Source organism: Lynx rufus, unplaced genomic scaffold (assembly GCF_022079265.1).
Source record: "Lynx rufus isolate CCGP_SWC_20201006 ecotype Redwood Valley unplaced genomic scaffold, mLynRuf1.p SCAF_19, whole genome shotgun sequence".
NCBI lineage: Eukaryota > Metazoa > Chordata > Mammalia > Carnivora > Felidae > Lynx > Lynx rufus.
Window position 1 is genome coordinate 2396701 of NW_025814833.1, and position 22453 is coordinate 2419153.

Consider the following 22453-nt stretch of genomic DNA (forward strand, 5'->3'; position numbering starts at 1 on the left):
TTACACTGTTAGTTCAGTGACCACTTACCACATGTGTCTATACAAATTTAAATGTACCTCAATTAAAATTAAATACAACTAAAAATCCAGTTCCTAAGTCATACTAGCTATGTTTCAAGTACTCAGATACATGTTGCTTATAGTTACCATATTGGATAGTGCAGATACAGAACAGTTTCACCACTATGGAAAGTTCTATTGGACAGCACTACTCTAGAATGCATATTTTATTATGCTCAGTATAAGTTTATATCAATATTACAAGTTCTTTTCAATTTGCTATTGATTCATTAACTAACTTTTTGGTTCAATTGGTCATGAATATGCCTACCTGCACTTTATCCAGCCCATGTTTGTCTATCTTGTCTAAGGAGATATTATAAGATCCTCTGTTGAAATAAAAATATAGTGACTATAGTAGTATCCTGGTCTACGTGGTGAGAAAATCAGTTCATTAGTTATTTATTGATTTGTAACAAATCATCCCAAAATGTAGGGCTTAAAACAATAACCTTTTCTTATCTCTCATGTTTTCTATGGGTTAGGAGTTTGGGAGTGGCTTAGTTCATGGTCTGTCATGAAGTTGCAGTTAAATGCTGCCTGAGACTGCTATCATCTGAAGGTTTGAATGAAGCTGGGAAATCTGCTTTCAATGTGGTTTATCACATGATAGGCAAGATGGTATTGGCTGTTGACCACAAGCCTCAATTCTCCTCCATAAAGATCTCATCACAGGGCTGCTTCAGTGTTCTCAAAGCTTGGCAAATGGCTCATCACATATCAAGGAATCTGAGAGTCCTAGCTAGAAGCTCCAATGTATTTTGTAAACTAGATTTATAAGTCATACATTATCAATTCCTCTGTATTCTATTAGCCACATAGGTTCAGCCATGATTCATGGTGAAAAGAGATCACACAAGGTCATGTTATGAATAACAAGATGCCTGGTTCATTGGGGGATACCTCGAAGCCTTGATATTATTACACCATTCAACATAGAACATAAGTTGGTTTGTCAGGGGTTATTATTAATGTATCCCTGCTTGCTCCTGGGAAGCATCTCCTTGGACTCAACTGTATACTATTCTGTGAGAATTTCCCGAGCACCAACATCAAGTTTATTGGTTTATAGTTTCTGGGATCTAGTTTTTTGTTCTGTTTTGAAAATAGGAATATATCCCTTTTTCAAACTCCTGGTGCTCCTGTGATGTTCTAAAGACCACGACAATCACATCTGAAAGGTTTTGTTTCGTTTTGTTTTTTTATGTCTGTCTTTTCTTTTTCAGCCCGGAGGTTTGCGCTGAAGGGCAGCAGCTGTGTGCTTTCTGTCAATCTTCTTAAACTTTGTTACTCCGTCACAAAAATTTTTTGTTGAACTAATGTTCTCTCAGAACATTCTGAATTTTGTGTGCATGTATGTGTATATGTGTATGCACATGTGTTGCTTTCTAAAAAGCATAAAAATGAACAATAACTATATATATAACTATATATATACAAGTTATATAGTTATATATATACAAGTTATATATATATATGTATACATATATGTATATAGTTGTATATATACAAGTTATATATAGTTATATATATAGTTATATATATAATTATATAATATATATTTATTATATTATATATGTATATATTGAGTATATTTATATATTATATTAAATATATTTATATAACTATATATGATATATAATAATTATATAAAACTATATATATATATATATATATATATATAATACAATCCTGCAATTTCCAGATCACCAACTAGCTTTTTTTCAATCCTCAGAATTAAATCAAGAGTAGCAGCTTTTTCCATTGTTTATCTTCTAATAAATGAAATTGTCAGCTTGGCAATTCAAAAACATTAGATTCTGCTTTTTCTTTTGGAAAAAAAATTAAGGAGATAATTTTAGAATTAGTTATATCTGTATATTTACCTGGAAAGATATCACTGATACATGCTGTTAAGTTGTAAAGTTGTATATATGGTATAATCCCAGTTTTTTAAAACAAACAAGAGAAAACAAAAGAATGAAGAAAGAGATGTATGCATGTGTGCGTGTATGTGTGTGTGTGTGTGTGTGAGCATGTGCATATGTGTTTCCATAAAGTTTATGGTCATGGAGAATGGTATGGAAGGATATATACACCAAATCATTAACGTGTTGAAGGAGCGAGTGGTGGTGGTGGTGTGTGATTGGATGGAGAAGGTAGAGACTGTTACCTTTTCTTTCATTTATCTTTGAAAGTTTTGACTTATTACCATAAGTATGTATTAATGATAAGTTTTTGTATAATAATATAAAACATTAAAAATATGCTCTCTATCATTATTACTTCCTCCCTGAGTAGCAGTGTTGTAACCGAAATTTAGGAAAATATTGCCCATTATATAGTTCCTATCATTGGTCTGTAACATATGCCCATAATGATATCACTTCTGTTTCCTCTTTCCTTTTTATTCTCCATCAAAGGGATATCCATCCTGCTTATGTGATGTATTCTTTTCTACATATATGTATAATTTCTTAATGTTTGGTGTTATTCCTCTTTTCTTCATTGAGTTTTCTCTCTTTTTAAAGTACACACTTTCTGGTTGTGGGATGCTAGCTACAACTCTTACTTTGTCAAGCCTCAGTGATAGGGAGATTACACACACACACACACACACACACACACACACACACACACTTCAACTATGTTTATTATACATTTGTATTCAGGGAGAAATCCAAGTTTTGTTGTATCTGAAGCTTTTATAATCTGGGGAGCCCACTTCAAAAAAGGAATATAGAGTTATCAATACAGAATTACTGGGGCCACTCCCCGGCCCTTGGAAATGCAAATGAGGTTTCTTGAAGCATAAGTTTCATTAGCATCAATTAATGTGCTTCTGGTGAGTTCTGAGTGAGGAAGAATGGCTAGCCTGAAGTTTCTGGGTGGGGAATTCCAGAACGAGAATGATATGGCCTCCAAGATGGAAAAGATAAGAATAAAAGGAAGCCCCATGACCAACTTCAGAAATTTATCTGAGTTTTGGGTTTAATTTCCTTGTTTTAGTTCTCTTTATAAAACAATTGTCTTTTTTTAGCATTGCATTCCAGTTTTCAATAGCAATGAGACCCGTGTTCAGTTAGGATCAGATTTCCAGGGCCTCATTTTAGAAACAAGCATAGCTCAAATCATGCCGAGCTTAAGAGCATTCCATAACAAGTGACAGAAGCTTTGCAAACTATGGTCAGAAGGCACATTTCATGACCTTTAGCCTGAGAAACATCAGGTGGCTTGTTGCTTTGTCCCCAGAGGAGTGGCACATAAGAAATATCAAAAGGAATGGTTGCAAGAGTGTTGGGGATTGTGGCAGAAATCCTACAGTTGCAAATGTGTCTCCATAAAGAAAAGAAAACTTTAAGAAGGTCCATCAAAGCAGTGGTTCCCAAAGAAGTTTCGTCCCTCAACAAGCAGTTCCTGACACTCTTTCAGATATGCTGCCCCAGCCTCTTACAAGTATATTGGGAGGTATTAGATCTTTAGTGTTTGCCATCACAAGAGTTAGAAAGTATTTTTTCAAGAAGATTGCTATATAACCTTATTTCACTAGTCCCACCCAGGAGCAGTAATTGTAGACAGCAAATTTGTCCTAAGAGAAGTTGGCAAGATACTCATTTTCATACATGAGGTGTCAGAGTAGAGGAAAAACAATAAATGACAGAACTTTTGTGTGCTTAAATATTTAATGAATGGCTAATAAAGCATATTATGAGGTTCATTTTTAAAGTGTTTATTTACATATATATTGCCAATCATAAATGAGTGAATAAAAAAGGAGAAAAATCAGCCTAGAACCTTTTGAATCTATGTATTTTATTACACACACATGCTCTTGAAATATACTTTCTCCAGATCATGGTGACTAGCGATGTACATGAAAAAAAGAATATGCAGTTATTTATATACAAAGATGAAGTGTTGGTTTTGGAGTTGTTTTTTCTCAAAAGACATCACTGGCCAGAGAGGAGTATTATCAAGGGCTAAAGGACTAAAGAATGGAGAGATGCACACTGACCCTCTGGAGGATAAAGTCCATACCCTTGGCACCATGTCATAGTATTCCTACCAACTGAACTAACTGGCTATAACCTTGCCATTTAGCACCTCAGTTCTGCTAAGCACGATTGCTCACAAACACAGCCTCCTTCAAGACTTCACTGAATAGGGTTTGTTCTCAGCCAAAAAAAAAAAAAAAAAAAAAAAAACCTCTCTGGAAGGAATAGGTATGGATTTTAATATTTTCCAAGCATTCAAAATTACTGGGATTATTTTCCTCTGGAATTTTCTTAAGCTTGAAATCCATGATTTTTCCCTGTGAGATGATCCATTTGGTAATCTCTGCTTAGGCAGGTCGCTAGCTACTCTTGGGCTATAACTGGGTTCCATTTATTTTTATAAAGCCCTTGTTATTTCTGTTAGGAGGGCTTGAAGGCTGCAAGGGGGAAAGGGGAACTGGATAGCTCATGGGCCTAGCTAATGTCATCTGATCTGACTTACCCTGAGGCTTTTTTGAATTTGGCTCCTCTTCACACAGTCTCAAAATATGCACAGGCCCTTCAGTCATTGACAAGTGGTCTCTGGAGCCAGACTGCCTGAGTTGGAAGCCAGGCTCCTCCAATTTCTAGCTGTGAGGCTTTAGGAAAGTTACTTTATCTCTCTGTGCCTCAATTCCCTTGCCAATGAAATGGAGACAATTAAAAATCTGGATGAATTTTTGACAAAATTAAATGAGATAGTATATACAAAACACTTAGACCAGAAGATATATCAAGCACTCAATACATTTTCGCTATAAAAAAAAAATACCAACAACCAAAAGTTAGAAAGCTCTCAGGACCTTAAGATAACAGAATGGATTGGAAGAGAAAGAGATGTAATGAATATGGGACATATAGTGCTGACAGATAAATTATTTCCAGGTAAAACACAATCTGACAAGTTCCTAGATTCTGAATGGACTAGGGTTGTTTTTATGCGTTTTCAGGTCAGGAAAGAAAGAGAGAAAAAATAACATTTTAAAAGGGAAGGGGAAGTGATGGTTTGGGGATGAGGAGAATAGAAGTCCTGAAGTCAGAAAACAAGTGCCCTATTTCAAGGTTTCTCTCAGGGTTAAGCCTCATGCTTGGGGGCCACCTATTTGCCTTCTGGTCTGTTAGCTAGGCTGACCTTCCCTAAACCTGCCACAGAAATTCCCATAATGCCAGTTTACAAGGCAAAGTTTCCATGCTCTTCCATGCCTCATTTTTCCTTGAAAATAATAATAACTTAAAAATGTGTAGGTTCTCTACCATGTTCTGGTCAAACACCTAGATTCCCACCCACACCCACCCCCCAGGGGGGGTCCCACCCTGCTAAGTGGCTAATCCCTGTGGTGTCAAGAAGCCGCTAGCCTCCCACAGAGCCTTGCAACTAGAGAGCCCAAAGAGCTAGCCTGGATTCTTTCACCTGGTTTGGACTTGTCTCCTTAGACAGGCTAAAACAGTCTGCCATTGGGGGCCATGGGGCATTTCCCCACACATTACCTGCAGCAAACCGCACTGCCAAAAAAAAAAAAAAAAAAAAGCCTTAACTTATGAACACTTCTTCCCTTTAGCAACAACTCTTTTCAGAATTCCTTTAAATATTGTATTTCTTGACTCCGTGTTTTGATTTCTGAAAACTAGATATGTATACAAAAGTGTAGCTTTCTATTAACTAGTTCACCTGCCCATCTCTAGTCATGAATTGTTGTTTTCAGGCACATATTTAGTAACATCCAGAAGAGTTTTCCTAATCACCCAGGAATTCTTAAACTGTGTTTTAAAAGGCAAGATTTTGTGCGGTGGAGTTGTCAAGGTTTGGATTTTTGGAAAATGAAATTTCTGTATGGTTTACATCATATTTGAATTAACATGAAAATTCGATCCAGAACACCCGAGCTTCTTTTTGGTGGGGGTGGTTGTTAGTTTTCTCCGCATCCGTTAACGGAGAATTTATTTAGGGAGACCCGGTTACTCAGACCGGCTGTGGCCATTACAGAGCTCACTGAGGCTCAGAGGTTAAGGAATGTAAAGAGGTCAAACTGAGAACTTGAAACAGACATGAAAGAAACAAAATCCACCAATATATAGAGAATAATTACAAAAGTTAGAAGCGTGTGTCAGAAATGGTGAACTTCAGGTAGGTAGGAAGAATTATTCGTGTAAATCTTCCTACAAATGGTAGAAATTTCTTAATTAAAAAAGAAACAGGAACCCCTCCCCCCCCCCCCCCCACACACACACATTGCGCTCCAACTCCAGAGTGCCGGTGCGCGCGGAAGCAGTCTGTAAGTAAGCTCCAGTAAGTAAGCAAGCAGCTTCGGGACATTTTCTAAAGTGCTCTTTGCAGTGCAAGAGCTTAGAATGCGGTTAGTTTTAGGCACGGAATCCCTTTCCAATAAACTCTTCAAGAGGCGCCTTACTTCTTTAGACTAAATCCCATTTGTCAGATTCTTTTAAAACGTGCGTCAGATACCAGGAGCTTTGTGGGGGAAACGGAGGCGAAGAGCTTGGGCGCCCTGAAACGTTTTGCAACGAATGAGTGAATGAATGAAACCTGGCCCCAGAGAGCTGGAGACTGGGGAATTAGCAGGAACTTTCTCTGTGCTCTTGGAACGCAGCAAACTGCAAACTTAGGAACTGGGAGAGCTGGGGCTTCAGAGACTCAGTGTCACTCAACTCCCAGCTTCTGTGAACAGGTGCGGTTCCGACTGAGCAGCCCGGGCCTGGTACCAACTAACTCTGGGGCAGAAAAGATGCGGCCCTCCTGAAAGGGACTTTGCAGCCTGTCCACGCCGCACTGCCCTCATCTAGTGGCTTCGAAGGCCCAGCTGTGGTAGCCCTGCTATGCACTTGGTGCTTTTTCCCCGCCCTTACAGGGGCTCGCCTAGGTCTGATCCCTAACCCAGTGCCCAGTCATTCCCTTATCTAACTTGATGGGTCTTTGAGTAAATGAAGCAATAAAATCAGAGGAGCATAAAGAGAAAATAGACAACTAGAAAAGTCACAAGTGTTTAATGGAGAGGAGGGCGCGGGTTGTTTGGACTGTGGCAGAGCTGTGAGGCCCAGACTGGGAGCGGCGCGGAGCGGGACCGGTTTTCCGGGGCTGGCAGCTGCCTCGAAAAAGTTTCCTCTGGAACACTCGCCAGCGGGGGCGGGGGCGGGGGCGGGGGCGGCAGGCGCAGCGGTGTATGTGGGAGAGGGCGTGCAGGCGGGGGAGGCCGCCAGGGGCGACTAGCAAACCGTTATAGTCCTTCAGCACCTCCCTTGGCCAGTGGCCCCCCTAGCCCGCCTCCCCGCCGCGCGGCTGCCCACCTGGCGACGTGACGCTGCACCAATCCTCTTCGAGCTGCTCCCGGGGGTGGGGGGGCCCTCCTTGTACCGCCCCCCTCCCCACCCTGAAAGAGGCGCACCCTGCCGGGGCAGACACTGCGCTCTCGCCCGCAGAGCACCCCTCTAAACTTCTTGGTCTCCAGGACGGACGCTCAGGCGCTTCCCTCGCCTTGGCCAAACTTGCTTTCCCGCCTCTCAAATTCGACTTCCTTGCACTCCAAACTCTTTTCCCTCCAGTTTCCCCTCCTCTGTCTCCCAAGCCACAAACCCCGGTCCCCAATTCTCCCCCCCCCCCACGCACTCTCCCTTCTTCTCTCCCTTTTCAACTTCTTGTCCGATTCCACCTCAGGCTCCAAGCGTTCCTAACTCAGTCGCCCGCTTTCCTTCGGCTCGAAGCCATGGCGGGACCTGGGGGTTGGAGGGACAAGGAAGTCACGGATCTGGGCCACTTGCCGGTGAGTAGAGGACGCCCATCGCCTACGAAGTGCTCTCTTCTTCGGGCTCTGAGCACTGGGGTAGGAGACGGACTTGGGCAAGTCGGGCTAGGACAGAAGTTCGACGGGACTACGGGTGCGGAAAGAGACCCCGGAGTTGCCTTGTGGAAAAGGCGCTCCCCCGCCAGACTCCCGGCCGCGCCAAATTCACGAAAAGGCAAAGCGACGGGGGTGGGGAAGAGAGAAGAGGTGGCAGTGCGGTGGTGCGGCCCTGAAATACGGGACATTTTCTAAATGTGGCCCGTTTTGTCTAGTGGTGCTCGGGTACCTGTACTTCCAGAACTCTAGGAGAGGCCAAAAAGCAAGACGATGCTTGGCTTCCTGAGAGCACTCTTCCCTGTCACCCCGCCGCTCTGTCGTTTGCTTCTTTTGCCAAAGCAGATGCCCACTCGAGGAATGACCTTTACTTCTAGGTGACAGGGGGCTAGAAAATTAAAGCTTTGGAGGCTCATTTCTCTCACTTTATAATGGCGCTTTCTAAAACCTTATTCTGCCAGGGCACTGTTCTCGATTTAGTATTGCAGGAGCGAAAGCACTCGACGCCGCTTGGGGAAGAAGTGAATTCTGCACACCCCAGTTTAAAAAAGAAAATATTGTGCTCACTAGCTATCCAGATATAGATTTTTCTCAGGGTTTTCGTTTGTGAATTCTCTTTTTTCCAAATGCCCGGCTTTCCTCCAGAGTTGTAATTGATTGGCGAGCTATTATCGCTGTCGTTATTAGTAGAGTTATTATTTTAGCAGTGCCGTTTATTTCATTGGCATCTGGTCTCTGACAGATATTGGATTCCACCCAACTCCGTTTTTTAAGTTCCCTTTTTAGATTGGCATTTCACTCGCACCCTCTCTTGAATGCAAAGGGCCCCTGGACTCTCTGAAAGGGAATAAGCATGCACCATGCTGGAATGATCACCAGGCAACTGTAGTTCAGGGCAGTGGCCTTCGTGCTTTGGGAAAAGCTAAATATTAACCTTGAGGTTATAGGACTATTCAGAGTCGCAGTGCTTTAATTTTATACATATTTGCCATTTAAAGATTGTCTTCTTAATGAGGGCAGACACTTGTCCCCATAAAAAAAATGGGGCATTCCCCAAGCCTCACCTATATAATTTTATACTAGAATGGTGTAGAGGAGGTGGTGATGCACATGGGTAACATTTTAGCAAATTGTCTTCAGTCTTAAAGAAAGGAACTTCAATATTGACATGTTGAGTTGCAAATATTAACATTATGGTTATTGATACAGCTTTATAAAATAAATTCACAAAATGTTTAGAAGTTAAATCTTTTTTTACCCTGCATACATGAAATTTCTGGCATGTGGAGGCCTCAATTGGTGGTTTCCTTTCTGAACAGAATTTTCATATTTTGACTAGATTTACTCTGAAGTAAAAGTGTAAAATCAATGAATAAAATGTTACCGTCCTCCAACATTCCTTATATATGGTGGGAGAAAGAGGGAACAAAAGCAAACTACGGCAAATATGTGAAACCACAAATAAGTAAACTGAAATAAACCCTTTTTTTCCTAAAATTGACTGAAGAGTGGAATTGGTAAGACGTCATAGAAATGATATAGTAGGGAATTCCAAACCCGGGGGGAGGGGGGGAAGGGTTTTATTGGTACAAAAAAATGGGGGAAATGGCCCAGACTAACTGACCCCATCATGGCCCTTGGGCATAAGAACTTGGTGAGAGCTGAGGAGATAAGGAGAAAGGCTATAATCTTTACATTGCAGTTCAGTGCAATATTAGTTTTCTGGGATTTGGTCGGGGTGTGGAGGGGAGAAAGATGAGGCTGGTTTTTAATGTAGGAATAGGGGAAACAAAACCTAAGGGCATTGATGCTTAATTTCATTTTATAGACTTCGTGAAAGTGTTGTAAAGTCGTCAGCTTCTAACAATTTTTAAATTTTTATTATACAAGATCCATTTTATCTCATTGTGGAGGTCATCACCATAGCAAATTATGCATATTTAAGCAAATTATGCCCAATTCTCCCCTCTCCCAAACAGCCAGGTCTAAACCCTAAGAAATCTAGCAGAAGAGTAGCACTCCCTTCAGAATCTCCTTACCGTCAAATTTCTAGAGATGCAAAACATTCACTATTGCTTTGGTCACAGAGGTATATTCTTAATGATTTGATATTTCTTTGCATTTGACTTATTTCCTGAGGAAGTAGAAGTAAAAGTAAATGAAGAAGTCAAAAGACATCTAGATTAGCTTTTTGGAAGTTTGCACCTTGATAAAAAGTAGATGATAAAGCAAAGAAACCTGCATATGGTGGGATCTCTTCTGATAATTAGCCTCAATGTAATTATCCTCATAGTATATTAAGGTCAGAAGGTTGGCATCAATCAACACCAAATATACCAATTTGACAATAGCCACATAATAAGGGGAGATTCGGACCTTGGTATATCACACTGAGCAAGAGATAATCTTGCAGATTTTAAAATTATTAAATATGGGTCTAGATTAAGATTGATATATTATGTCCTTTGTAGAGCTGGCCAGCTAAATGACCATAAGGCAAGGACCCTTGAGAGAGGTCAGGCTTGCTGTGCAAACTTGGATTTAAAGAAAGCGGTAGAAGCTTATTTGGTATTTTTTTAATTAGATATTATTTTTACACCTAAAATAGTAAGCAAGAGTGAAAGCTAGGGAAGCAGGAGAGGAGGGGAAGGAATTGTATAACCTTTTTTGCATAATACACTAAAGTTAGAGACATAAAGAGACCCAACATAGTAATCAGAGAATGACAGGTCAGCTATATTTAATAGGTTGCTGTAATTTTTCTTTCTGATTTACCACTGAATAAATATTTCCTATAGATGACAAAACAAAAAAGAAAGTACAGAGATTTGTGGTTTGTGCTTACTTTTGAAAACACAATTGCAAAGCCTTGTGTGTGTGTGTGTGTGTGTGTGTGTACGCATATGTATGTATTATTTTCACCTTGCCTGCAAGCAATACCTGGATCTCCTCTCTCTCTCTCTCTCTCTCTCTCTATATATATATATATACACATATATATATATAGGCATACAAGGAGAAAAATTAAGATGTATATATATATGTATATATACATGTACATGGATACATGGATACATGTATATGTATATATGCATGTATATATACATATGTATATATATACATATATATATATATATATATATATACACATATATACATCTTAATTATTTCTCCTTGTATGCCCATGTCACTCAATCCTTGGGACTGGAAACTATTTCTTCATCTCCAAATCTGGCACGTCTTTCACTATGATAGTCCCCTTTGCCTTCTGTGCCCAGTATGGTAATGACACATCTCATGGCTGTGGCCTTGGTATTTGACACTGCCATGTGTAGTCCTAATCTATATTGGGGTCAGGAGTAGACAGGCCTGGAGGACAGTAGTGGCAGAGGTGATCTGAAATAGCACATGATCCAAAAACTATATTTGAATTATATTAGGTTTATATTTAAATATAACTGTCAGCTTTCCCAGTCTTCCACCACCCAGACCAAGCCTGTCTTCCACACTCAGTCCTGAGAACTTTCCTACTTTACAAGAACCTTAGCCCCCTGTTTTGAAGCAGTTTTACCTTCTAGTCCACAAATATTGAAACATTCAGCATGTCTTCCATTATGTATTTCAGAGCATCACCTCAGTATGACACTGTATTTCAATCTATTTTCTCAGTCTCCCCACCGGCCCCCGCCACTTTCTAGAGCAGTTTATATTACTGCACAAGAATAATGCACAAGAATTATTTGGGGGGATCTTGGGACCCATCCCCAGAAATTCTGATTTCATAATTCGATGGTAAGGATAAGGAATCTATATTTTAAACATGATTCCCCAAGTCTATACAGTCCATAGTTTGAGAAACATTGGTCTTGAGGAAGAGGTTTTCCTTTCTAAATGTTCCATTTGGATTGTGAAGCCCATTCCTCTATCTCTGTAACTCTCTCTGGCACTTGCTGTGCTACATATGTAATTTTCAGGTTTTCTCTTCATAAACTTTTCATAAAATCTCTACTTCTAATATTTAAAACAAAAGAAGAAAAGTCTCTGCTAGTCCTTCTAGGTGCTGTGCAATCTTTTCCCTTTCTTTAGCTGTCTAATGGCTTGTGTTCCCTAGTTTTGTTTTGTTTTTTTTACTACCCTGAATCTAAAGCTCTTTACTATTCATACTGACCACTTATCAGTTCCCTTTTGTTCTTAATTTCTGCTATATTTGTTTCTGTTGATCAGCCTCTGCTTTTGAGCCTCCTCCATGACCAGTGAACACTGCCTTCTAGTGGCTCTTTTTCTTCCTGTTACCCCCAACTCCCTATCCTTAATAAAATTATCCATCAAGGTGCTAATTCTGCCCCCTCTCCTGGAATTCAGACGACAGAAACAACTCCTGAAAATGTGGGGTTTCAGGTAGCAACCAGACCAAGACCTTTAAATTGCCGGAGATATTTTAGATACATAGAAAATATAACAAAGTGTAAAGGATTTGCCTAGTATTTTATGGTTCAAAAATATTTTAAGACTAGAATTTTCATAATTTCTTTTGAGAAAAGCTTTTACAAACTCTAGAGTTTCTTTTTGAGTGACAATTTTTTAACCAAAAAGAACACCAATGCATATTAAACCATCAAATAATTCCCAAATTATTGTAGCAATCATAGATACAAAGACCTTCTTCTGCTGGTTCCCTTTTCTCAGAGTGGCAGGGCAGAGAAGAGGACCAAGTAATTATGGAGATCCCTCTGATGTTGACTTTTTAATGTCATAGATACCAATAAAAAGGTTCTCTTTCAATGTTTACTTCCTCGGGAGCCTGGAATAGACTTTCTGTACCATTCAGTGGAAAATCTAATATAAGAAATTGAGTAATGGTACCCTCCTAATTAGCATACTTTCTCACCTCTTTTTTCCCCCAGTTTGATAATTATTTAGTCTTGAAAGATACTATAGTGGAGATGGGAAACAGAAATATTACATGAAATTAAGTAAAAAAGTACTCTTAGTATAGATGAATACTAAGTTGAGCTGCTTTTAAGAACAGAAGAAAGAGTTTTATAACATTCTTTTTAAAAATATGAGCATGAGGGGGAGCCTGGGTGGCTCAGCTGGTTAATCTTCAGAGTTCGGCTCAGGTCATGATCTCGTGGTTTCGCAGTTTGTGAATTGGAGCCCCACATTGGGCTCTGTGCTCACAGCTCAGAGCCTGGAGACTGCTTCAGATTCTGTGTCTCCCTCTCCCTCTGCCTCTCCCCCACTTGTGCTCTCTCTCTCTCTCTCAAAAATAAACATTAAAATATTTTTTTAAATATGAGCATGAGGAGAATTAAAATGTTTTGGTCATTTATGAGCAGAAAACATTTCCAAACAACATGAATACAGATAAAATAGGACCCCCAAGAATTCCACAGGTATTTTATTATCCCAATCCATTTCTTTGCTTTTTTTGAATAATTATATACCTGAGTTCAAATATGAGTATAAATAATACATTTATTATGCTTTTGAAGGCTAGAAAAAAGCTTAAAGATATTTAGGACTTTTGTGCTCAAAGATTCAGAAGTAAAGTTTTTCAGGTAATACAGTAATTCTCTAATATGTGGTATTTTTCCAGCTAAAATGTATCTTTAACTATAACAAAGAATGGATTACCAACAGGAAACAACTAACACATTTGATTCATTTGACAGATGGCCAGAGGTTGTTCCTCCAGAATTAATAATGTCTAATATAAATCCCTCAGTAATATCCTTCAGAGAAATATGCTAATGTGATGAAGTCTTTAAGCCAAACCTTCACAACTCCTTTGTTGGCTATCTTATTTTCCCATTAAACTTTCAATGAGTTATAACAACAATGACATGCTGAATATCAAGGCCACTATAACAATCTATTTTTACTTCTCTTAAATTCACAAAATTATCATTTTAAATAACTTATATTTTCATTGAGAGTATGTTACCTGTACTATTTGGTTATAATAATAGATTGCATATTGTGACATTGATTTTGATGATGACTTTAAGAAAGTAGGCTGCTGTTTTCTCTAACAATGGTCATATCAAATCCAATCAGGATTTTAGAGCATTATAACCTGTTTTTTTACTATATAATTTTAAAGCTAGGAAATCACCTAACATAAAACCTTCATTTTATATATGTGAAAACTGAGTCCCAGAAAGAGTAAATATCTTACTCAGAGTCCTATAGTTAATTAACAGCAGAGCTGGGGCTAAAACTCCAGTATCCTGACTCTGTCCAGTTGAATACTTATTGACTGAAGTAATCCTAGAACTGTGTCAATTTCCTATGACACTATTGATAGATTACACAAATATCATGACAGTTTTAAGAAGTCCATTGTTGCAGTCATAATACATTGCATATCCTCAATAATTCTTCCGTTTAGTTCGCATTTGTCACAATGATAAAAATGTTTTCTCACAGGGTTAAGCAAAGTTTGTGTTTATAAAATGTGCTTTCTATATAAAGCATGTGAATGTCTAAGGATTTGCCAGCGATCCTACCACTTTGTGTATAAACTGGTGTATACTCATACCTCATTTAGGTTTTGCTAATATAGCAAATTAAGCTGCTAGAATAAAAGTTTAAGTAGTGATAAAATGTAAGAAACCATGTTTTGTAGTGAACAAGAAAAGGATATCCATAGTAAAGTTAAGGAAGCAATGTTTAAGAATGAATATGGAAATCTTAGGAATCTGTCCATAAACATGTTTATTTTGTCTTCTATGATGCCACATTCAGGATTAAGACACAGAAAATGTCAGCAGGGAATGTGTGCCATAAAAAGATATTCAGCTGATGCAAAAATTAGCTTAAAAATAAAGAACACCCCCTCAACTGTCTAGTTAAAAAAAAAACTGCTCTTAATACCATGCTCTTATTTTGCTATTCATCTATATTTTTTAGTCTGATTCTATTGACTTAGCCTTATTCAAGGAGCCATACATATTCTTTCTGGGTGTAGCACTAAAGATTATTTATTTACTTATTTACTTTATTGAAGTATAATTAACATATAGTATTATATTAGTTTCAGATGTGCAATACAATGATTCAACAATTCTATACATTACTCAGTGCTCATCACAATCAATTTTATCTATTTCGCCCATTGGCCTGCCCCCCCCATACCTCCCCTGTGACAACCATCAGTTTGTTCTCTGTATTTAAGTCTGGTTTTTTGTTTGCCTCTTTTTTTCCTTTGTTCATTTGTTTTGTTTCCAAAGTTCCACATGTGAGTAATATCATATGGTATTTTTCTTTCTCTGACTTATTTCACTTAGGATGATACACTCTGGATTCATTCATGTTGTTGCAAATAGCAAGATCTCATTCTTTTTCATGGCTGAGTAATATACCATTGTATATATACCACATTTTGTGTTATTCATATTTAGAGGTGATATTCTTTCCCAAGAATTACTATTACGTAAATAAACTACCCAGAATTTGTATCCAATTTCTACTCATCGTTGCTGTGTGCTAAACTTTATGCCTAACACACAGAAAATGAATATTAAAAGAGTATGTCAACTGAAGGTAGATAAATTTATTTCTATTTTAATAATTTCTCTAATTGGATTAGGAATATACTTCAACTAGACATAATTGTATGCATTTTACAGGTTTGTGATAATTCATTATACAACTGCTTAAGGTTCATGTCATTGTTTCTTTTCTATAAATGATTATACTCTGTCCAGGAAAATTGTGACATGTTTATTCTTTTGGTAAATGACACCATGTTCTTCCCATGGAAATTCTAAGGGAGCAAGGAAGATTGGAAATACAATTCTAGATAGTTGAATACTTGTCTATTTTTCCAAGAAGATTGATATATTTTGTTCTACATTTTTGCAGGATCCAACTGGGATATTCTCACTGGATAAAACCATTGGCCTTGGTACTTATGGCAGGATCTATCTGGTAAGTGGAGTTAGATTCTGTATTGGTTATTCATTTTCTATAACAACAATGATTGCAAGTCAAAGCCCTACACTGCAAAGCAAATAATGACAAAAGCATTTCACTTTGAGAGATGAATCAAATTAAGATAGCTCAGTGATATCTGTGAGAATTATTACAAAAGAAATGGATTGAAAATCTACAGTGAATGAACCTACCAACCAAAGGTCTAAAAATTATTAGCATACCATTAATAAAATCAACAGAAAAAATAATTAATTCAAATAAGAAGTACCCAAATAAAAATATCATTTGTTTTATGTTATACATCCATACCATTCTAATTACTCACATTCAACTTTTAAACTGAATGTTACGAAAACAAACATTTCCACAGCATCCTACATCATACTGTGTGTCTGTGTGTGCACATGTGTGTAACAGAGTTAGCCAAATAATCTAACAAGAAAAACTCTGCATTTATTTAATGATTATTTATCAAGCACAAAGTATGTGCCAGGCACTGTAATAGTCCCTGTAGATAAAGTGATTTAAGGGTTGGGAGAGGACATTTTTACATATTTAAGCACACAAATAACTGTTTATTTGCAATTATATTCCTTGTGTGGTTGTTGAGGATGATGTTGATGCATTTTAGGTAAAGGCAGGGACACTGTTAAGGGCTGGCTTGGAGGGGGGCTTACTTTAATGGTCCCATCACCTTGATCAGGTGCCCTTCCCTAACATGGGAAATAGGCATTTTCTCAGTCTTTTGTGAAGTTCTGTACAAATGTAGTAGCGTTCCTTTTCCCTAGGCCTTTCCCTCAAAAACCAAATCACTATCACTAGGCTGATCCTTATTGTAGACTGACCACAGGTCCTCTACATATGGATTATATAGAGGTGTCCTGGTATAGGTCCAGTGGAAGAGGCTTCATTGTAGTTCAGACAGAGTTGCCCTCTGCTTGCCAAGCCTGGTACCTTTAGGCTACATCTTCCTAGAAGGAGATTTTTTAAAAAATTCATGTACCCAAGTTGGGATAGGGAAGATCTTTAAAATTTGCACAAAAGTACCTATAGCATTGAAGTTGAGTAGTAGAAGTAGCATTGTAGAAGGTTCCTAAAAGCAGAAGGTACCTTGGTGAATAAAGGGTAAATATTGGCAAATGCAAATAATTGTGACAAAAGTTTTTTCAAGCCATTTTGACTTTACCTATTAATGGAATCAATAAGGTATAGACAGTGATGTGATACAAACACAAGTATGTTGTTTGTGTCACTTCACTTGCATCTCAGACTGATTGATTAGTTAACAATTGTGTGATCTAGGTGAATTTTGCCACCATATGCATAGACACATACACCTATATGCGTGGAAGTTCTTCTTCACCTCTTTACGGCATATTTATAATCTTCATGATTCCATGCTCATTTTAATTCTTGAAGGGTATGTATGTATGTATGTATGTGTATGTGTGTAAGTGTGTGTAAGTGTATGCATGTGTTTAAATATGTGTGTATATTTGTTTTTATTTGAAAGAATAAAGCTCTCTCCACCACCAGATTTTGGGAATAAAAACATCAGTCATATAAGGTAAAAGGCAAAGGTAAGGTTAGATAACACACAAAGATGGTTTCTCATCATCAGTCATCAGAACTGTGATGCCATATAAAGAAGAAAAGTCGAGGGTAAAAGGTGAGTTGTACATGGTAATTCCCTCTCTCTCTCTTTTTTTTTTCTCAAACTATGGTTTATTGAGATGTAGTTTGAATTTGGTAAAATTTGCCCTTTTAAGTATACAATTCTAAGAGTTTGGACTAATACATTTCATCATGTAACTACCACCAGAATCAAGATTTTTCCAACATACATCTTAAAATACACAGTATACCTTTAAGTAATATTCTTCAAGTAACACTTCACTATGTGGTGTCCCAGCTTGTATAGTATGGTTATAGTTGTTACACATTTTTCTTTTTTTTAATTTTTTAATGTTTATTTTTATTTTTGAGAGAGACAGAGCATGAGTGGGGGAAGGACAGAGAGATAGAGGGAGACACAGAATCTGAAACAGGCTCCAGGCTCTGAGCTGTCATCACAGAGCCTGACGCGGAGCTCAAACTCAGGAACTGCAAGATCATGACCTAGGTCAAAGTTGGACGCTCAGCCAACTGAGGCACCCAGGCACCCCATATTTTTCTTTTACGTGTGATATAAACCCACAATACTACTTCTCTGTTTCCCATACTCAATACTATTACTTTTTATTTAGTTACCTTTTAGAGCAATTAAAATGAAGAAAATATTTTTATTCATTTGAGCCATTTCTGGAATGTTAATTTCTTTGGAAAAATCCAAGTTTCTATTCTTAAGCATGAAGAATTTTCTATAATGTTTCTTATAGTGTAAGGCTTCTGGTAATGAATTATCTGCCTTTATTTATGTGAAAATCCCTCATTTCTTCATTTTTGAAATATATTTTCATTGGATATAGAATGTTATGTTGACAATTTTTCTTTCAGCAGTTTAACGATAATCAGTCTATTGTCTTATGGCTTTCATAATTTCTGAAGTGTGTCATTTCTATCTTTGCTTCTTTGTATTGTTCTTCTTGCTGATTTTAAGACTTTTCTCTTTAACTTTTTCAGTGGTTTAAATATGAAATGTAGGGGGGGCGCCTGGGTGGCGCAGTCGGTTAAGCGTCCGACTTCAGCCAGGTCACGATCTCGCGGTCCGTGAGTTCGAGCCCCGTGTCAGGCTCTGGGCTGATGGCTCAGAGCCTGGAGCCTGTTTCCGATTCTGTGTCTCCCTCTCTCTCTGCCCCTCGCCCGTTCATGCTCTGTCTCTCTCTGTCCCAAAAATAAACGTTGAAAAAAAAATGAAAAAAAAAAATGAAATGTAGGGTTTTTTTGTTTTGTGTGTGTGTGTAAGCATGTGTGTCTTCAGTGGACTATCATCCTTGGGGTTCTCTGAACTTCTTGAACATGTAATTTGACGTATTGTAATTACCCCAATTGTAATTTGGGGGAAATTCCTGACCTTTATCTCTTCAAATATTTTTATTTTGCTTTCTTCTATTTCTTTTCCTTGTGGAAAACCAATTTTATATTTGTTAGGCCATTTGATATTAACATACAGCTCTTGGATGCTCTATTTTGTTTCTTATGTGTGTTTGTATGTGTTCATGTTTATTTGCTCTTATTCTCTTTTCTCTTTGTGTAGCACTTTGGATCAATTTTTTTTTTCCTATCTTCAGTTTCACTTCTTACTTTCTCAACTTTTTTGAATCAACTGATAAGACTATCAAAGGCATTTTTTATTTCTTTTACTGTTTTTCATTTCTAGCATTTTCACTTGACTTTTTTATAGTTGACATCTTTGCTGAAATCTCCATTTGTTCATGCATGTTTTCCATATGTTTCATTAAAACATTTCACATATTAATTATAGTTATGTTAAATTTTCTGTCCACACTTTGAATATCCAAGTCATCTCTAAGGATGGTATATTGATTGCTTTGTCTCTTGAGAGTGAACTGTGTTTGTTTGTTTGTTTGTTTCTCAAAATGTTTGTTTGAATGCCACACATCATATGTAGAATAGTAGAGATTGAAATAAATAGTAATTATGCCTTGAAATGGGCACGCTTGTTCTTCTAAGTCATTAATATGGGAGGTTGAGTCAGTCTTTTAAGATGGGCTATATTTGGGTTATGTTGTTGCTATGGTTACCCTCAGTTCACCGCCAGCTTCAAGTTCTAATGTTACTTTGTGCTTACATGGTGGTAGGGTTCTCAGTATTCCTGTGATACCCTCAGCTTTAGACCTTCCTTGTGCATCAGTGTCTCAAAGAGATTCTCTCTTCATGCTCCTGTGCTTCCCCTAATGTATGCTGGCACTGCTTCTTATTAAGTGCTTGTTAGCCTGACGGTGTGGGACAGGGAGGAGTTCTCTGCTTTTTTTAATTTTGCCTCAGCCTTAGACAGATCCTATGCCTCCGGATTATGGGAGTAGGGGTTTTTTTTTAGCTATTCTTTCCCTGTGCTAGTCGTAGCATACTTCTTAATGGTCTGAGCTCAGGACTAAATCCTGACCAGAAGTAGAGAAATTATTATTATTATTATTTTACATTTCCCCCAGCTTCAATGGGTTTTCATTTATATACCCTGGGGGGAAGAGAGTTTGCTGCCCTTCCCCTGAAGTTTAAGGCTCTTATTCCTAAAGGAGAAAGGAGTTGGACATGGTTTCATGTTTTTCCTACTGCAGTGGCTTCTGCTCTCTCCCAGGTCAGTACCATACATAAATCCATGGAGAAAAGCCTGTGAGTGTGTATAAATTCCTCTTATATCTATGGCTCCCGAGGGTATTGTACTCTCATGCTAGTCCATACTTGGCCTTTAGCAGTTCATTAAAAATTTAGCTGAATTCTTTTTTTTTTTTTAATTTTTTTTTCAACATTTATTTATTTTTGTGACAGAGAGAGACAGAGCATGAACGGGGGAGGGGCAGAGAGAGAGGGAGACACAGAATCGGAAACAGGCTCCAGGCTCTGAGCCATCAGCCCAGAGCCCGACGCGGGGCTCGAACTCCCGGACCGCGAGATCGTGACCTGGCTGAAGTCGGACGCTTAACCGACTGCGCCAGCCAGGCGCCCCTTAGCTGAATTCTTTATACCACCTTCTGTGGTGACGTTGCATGTCCCCTGCAGCCACAGGTGAGCCAGTGCTAACGTTCCATCTCTCCTTGAATCATCTTTCATCAAACTTCAGGCTAGTTGGTTTCCTTAAGTCTTGTCTCTAGGCTCAATAAAAGTTATGATTTTCCAGGATATTCAGCTTTTTCTTCTTGCTAAGGTGGGGGTGGCACTCTTTCCTGCTTTCCACATTCTTATCAGGAGCCAGAAGTCCATGTCAATTCCTTTAACTGAATCTGCATGAAACATCTACCATATGCTAAATCCTGTACATATTTTATATGTACCTATTCAGATCCAGAGATAGAAAAAACTTTTCACCATCATATCTTCAAAGCAGAAACCTCGATGTTACAGAAAGTAGATGATTACACATGGTTTACTTACATTAGACGGATTTTCCTTTGTCACTCATTGATGTGACCTCTTTTTTTCTATCTCAAATTAATTTCCTTCTGAAAAAGTCTTGGGATGGTGTTACTGTAAACTAATACCTCCTTCATGGAATATAATCTTAAGTATGTAGGAAACTCTTTTAAAAGGTTCATACACTTTATGCCAATAATCTCACTTTTGGAAATCAATGATAAACACCAAAAATGGATAAAAAGCATAAATATTTATTTTAGCAGAAAGATAGCATATGTAGTGAAAATGGGGCCTGCTTTGGAACCAGGCAGACCTGATTCAGTGCTTGTTTGGCGATTAATTAGCAATGACCTTGAGCAAGTCACTTAACCTCTGAGTATACATTTCCTTATTTATAAAATGGAGCTAATAATACTTAACTTCCAAGATATAATTTAGAAACAACACATATAAAGTGCTTGGCACATAGTACATATCTTTTAAAGGTAGCTATTGACATTATTGTTACTGTTTCTATTATTTGTGAAAAGAAAAATTCAGCAAAAGCCTAAATAGTAAAAAATAAGATGAAGTAAATATCTATTCAGTCAATATATCATGGCTCTTAAAAGTAATGTTTATGAAGATATACACCAGCATAGAATTATCTTTAGTATGTGAAGCAAAGTATTCCATATTATATATACACCATGATTACAGCTATGTTAAAAAAAACATGCACGTGAAAAATGGTAAATTAAATGGCTAGAATAGGATCCTGGGAAGATGGCGGCGTAGGAGGACGCTGGGCTCACAGCGCATCCTGCTGATCAATTAGATTCCACCTACACCTGCCTAAATAACCCAGAAAACTTCCAGAAGAGTGGCAGAACGGAGTCTCCGGAGCCAAGCGCAGACGAGAGGCCCACGGAAGAGGGTACGAAGGGCGGCCAGGCGGTGCGCGCTCCACCCACTGGCGGGAGGGAGCCGGGGTGGAGGGGCGGCCCGCTGGCCAAGCAGACCCCCAAGTCTGCTTGCAAAAGCGGAGGGGCCCAACGGAGTGTGTTCCAACAGCAAGCTGGACTTAGCATCTGGAAGGTCATAACATAACAGCTCTGCTCAGAGAACAGGAGGGCTGGAGGACAATGGGAGGGAGAGTTGTTGAGCCCCGGACAACAGAGCTCAGCTTGGCGGGGAACAAAGGAGCTCGCCAGCACCATCTCCCTCGCCCATCCCCCAGCCAAAATCCCAAAGGGAACCAGTTCCTGCTAGGGAACTTGCTTGCACCGCGCAAACACCCAAAGTTGTGCTTCTGCAGATACATCCCTCCAGCAGGTCTGACTCCCTCCCGGTGCTGTAGGGCCCCTCCCGAAGCGGATCTCTGAAGGAAAAGTGAGCTGAGCCTGCCCCTCCCACCCCCTGCACCTTGCCTATCCACCCCAGCTAATACGCCAGATCCTCAGCACCATAAACCTGGCCACCCCACAGTGAATCCTGCCCCTAGGAGAGGGGAAGAGAAGGCACACACCAGTCTGACTGTGGCCCCAGCAGTGGGCT

At 38.7% G+C, this 22453-nt stretch overlaps 1 protein-coding gene across 1 annotated transcript in view; it reads left to right on the forward strand.

Annotated features, from left to right (window-relative positions):
* Positions 1-7810: 7810 nt before the first annotated feature.
* Positions 7811-22453, forward strand: part of NRK (Nik related kinase) — a 166789-nt gene continuing 152146 nt past the window's right edge. Inside the window, exons 1-2 of the mRNA XM_047082137.1 lie at positions 7811-7867; positions 15812-15877. Of these exons, the coding sequence (XP_046938093.1) occupies positions 7811-7867; positions 15812-15877 (123 nt within the window). The remainder of the gene's footprint in view (positions 7868-15811; positions 15878-22453) is intronic.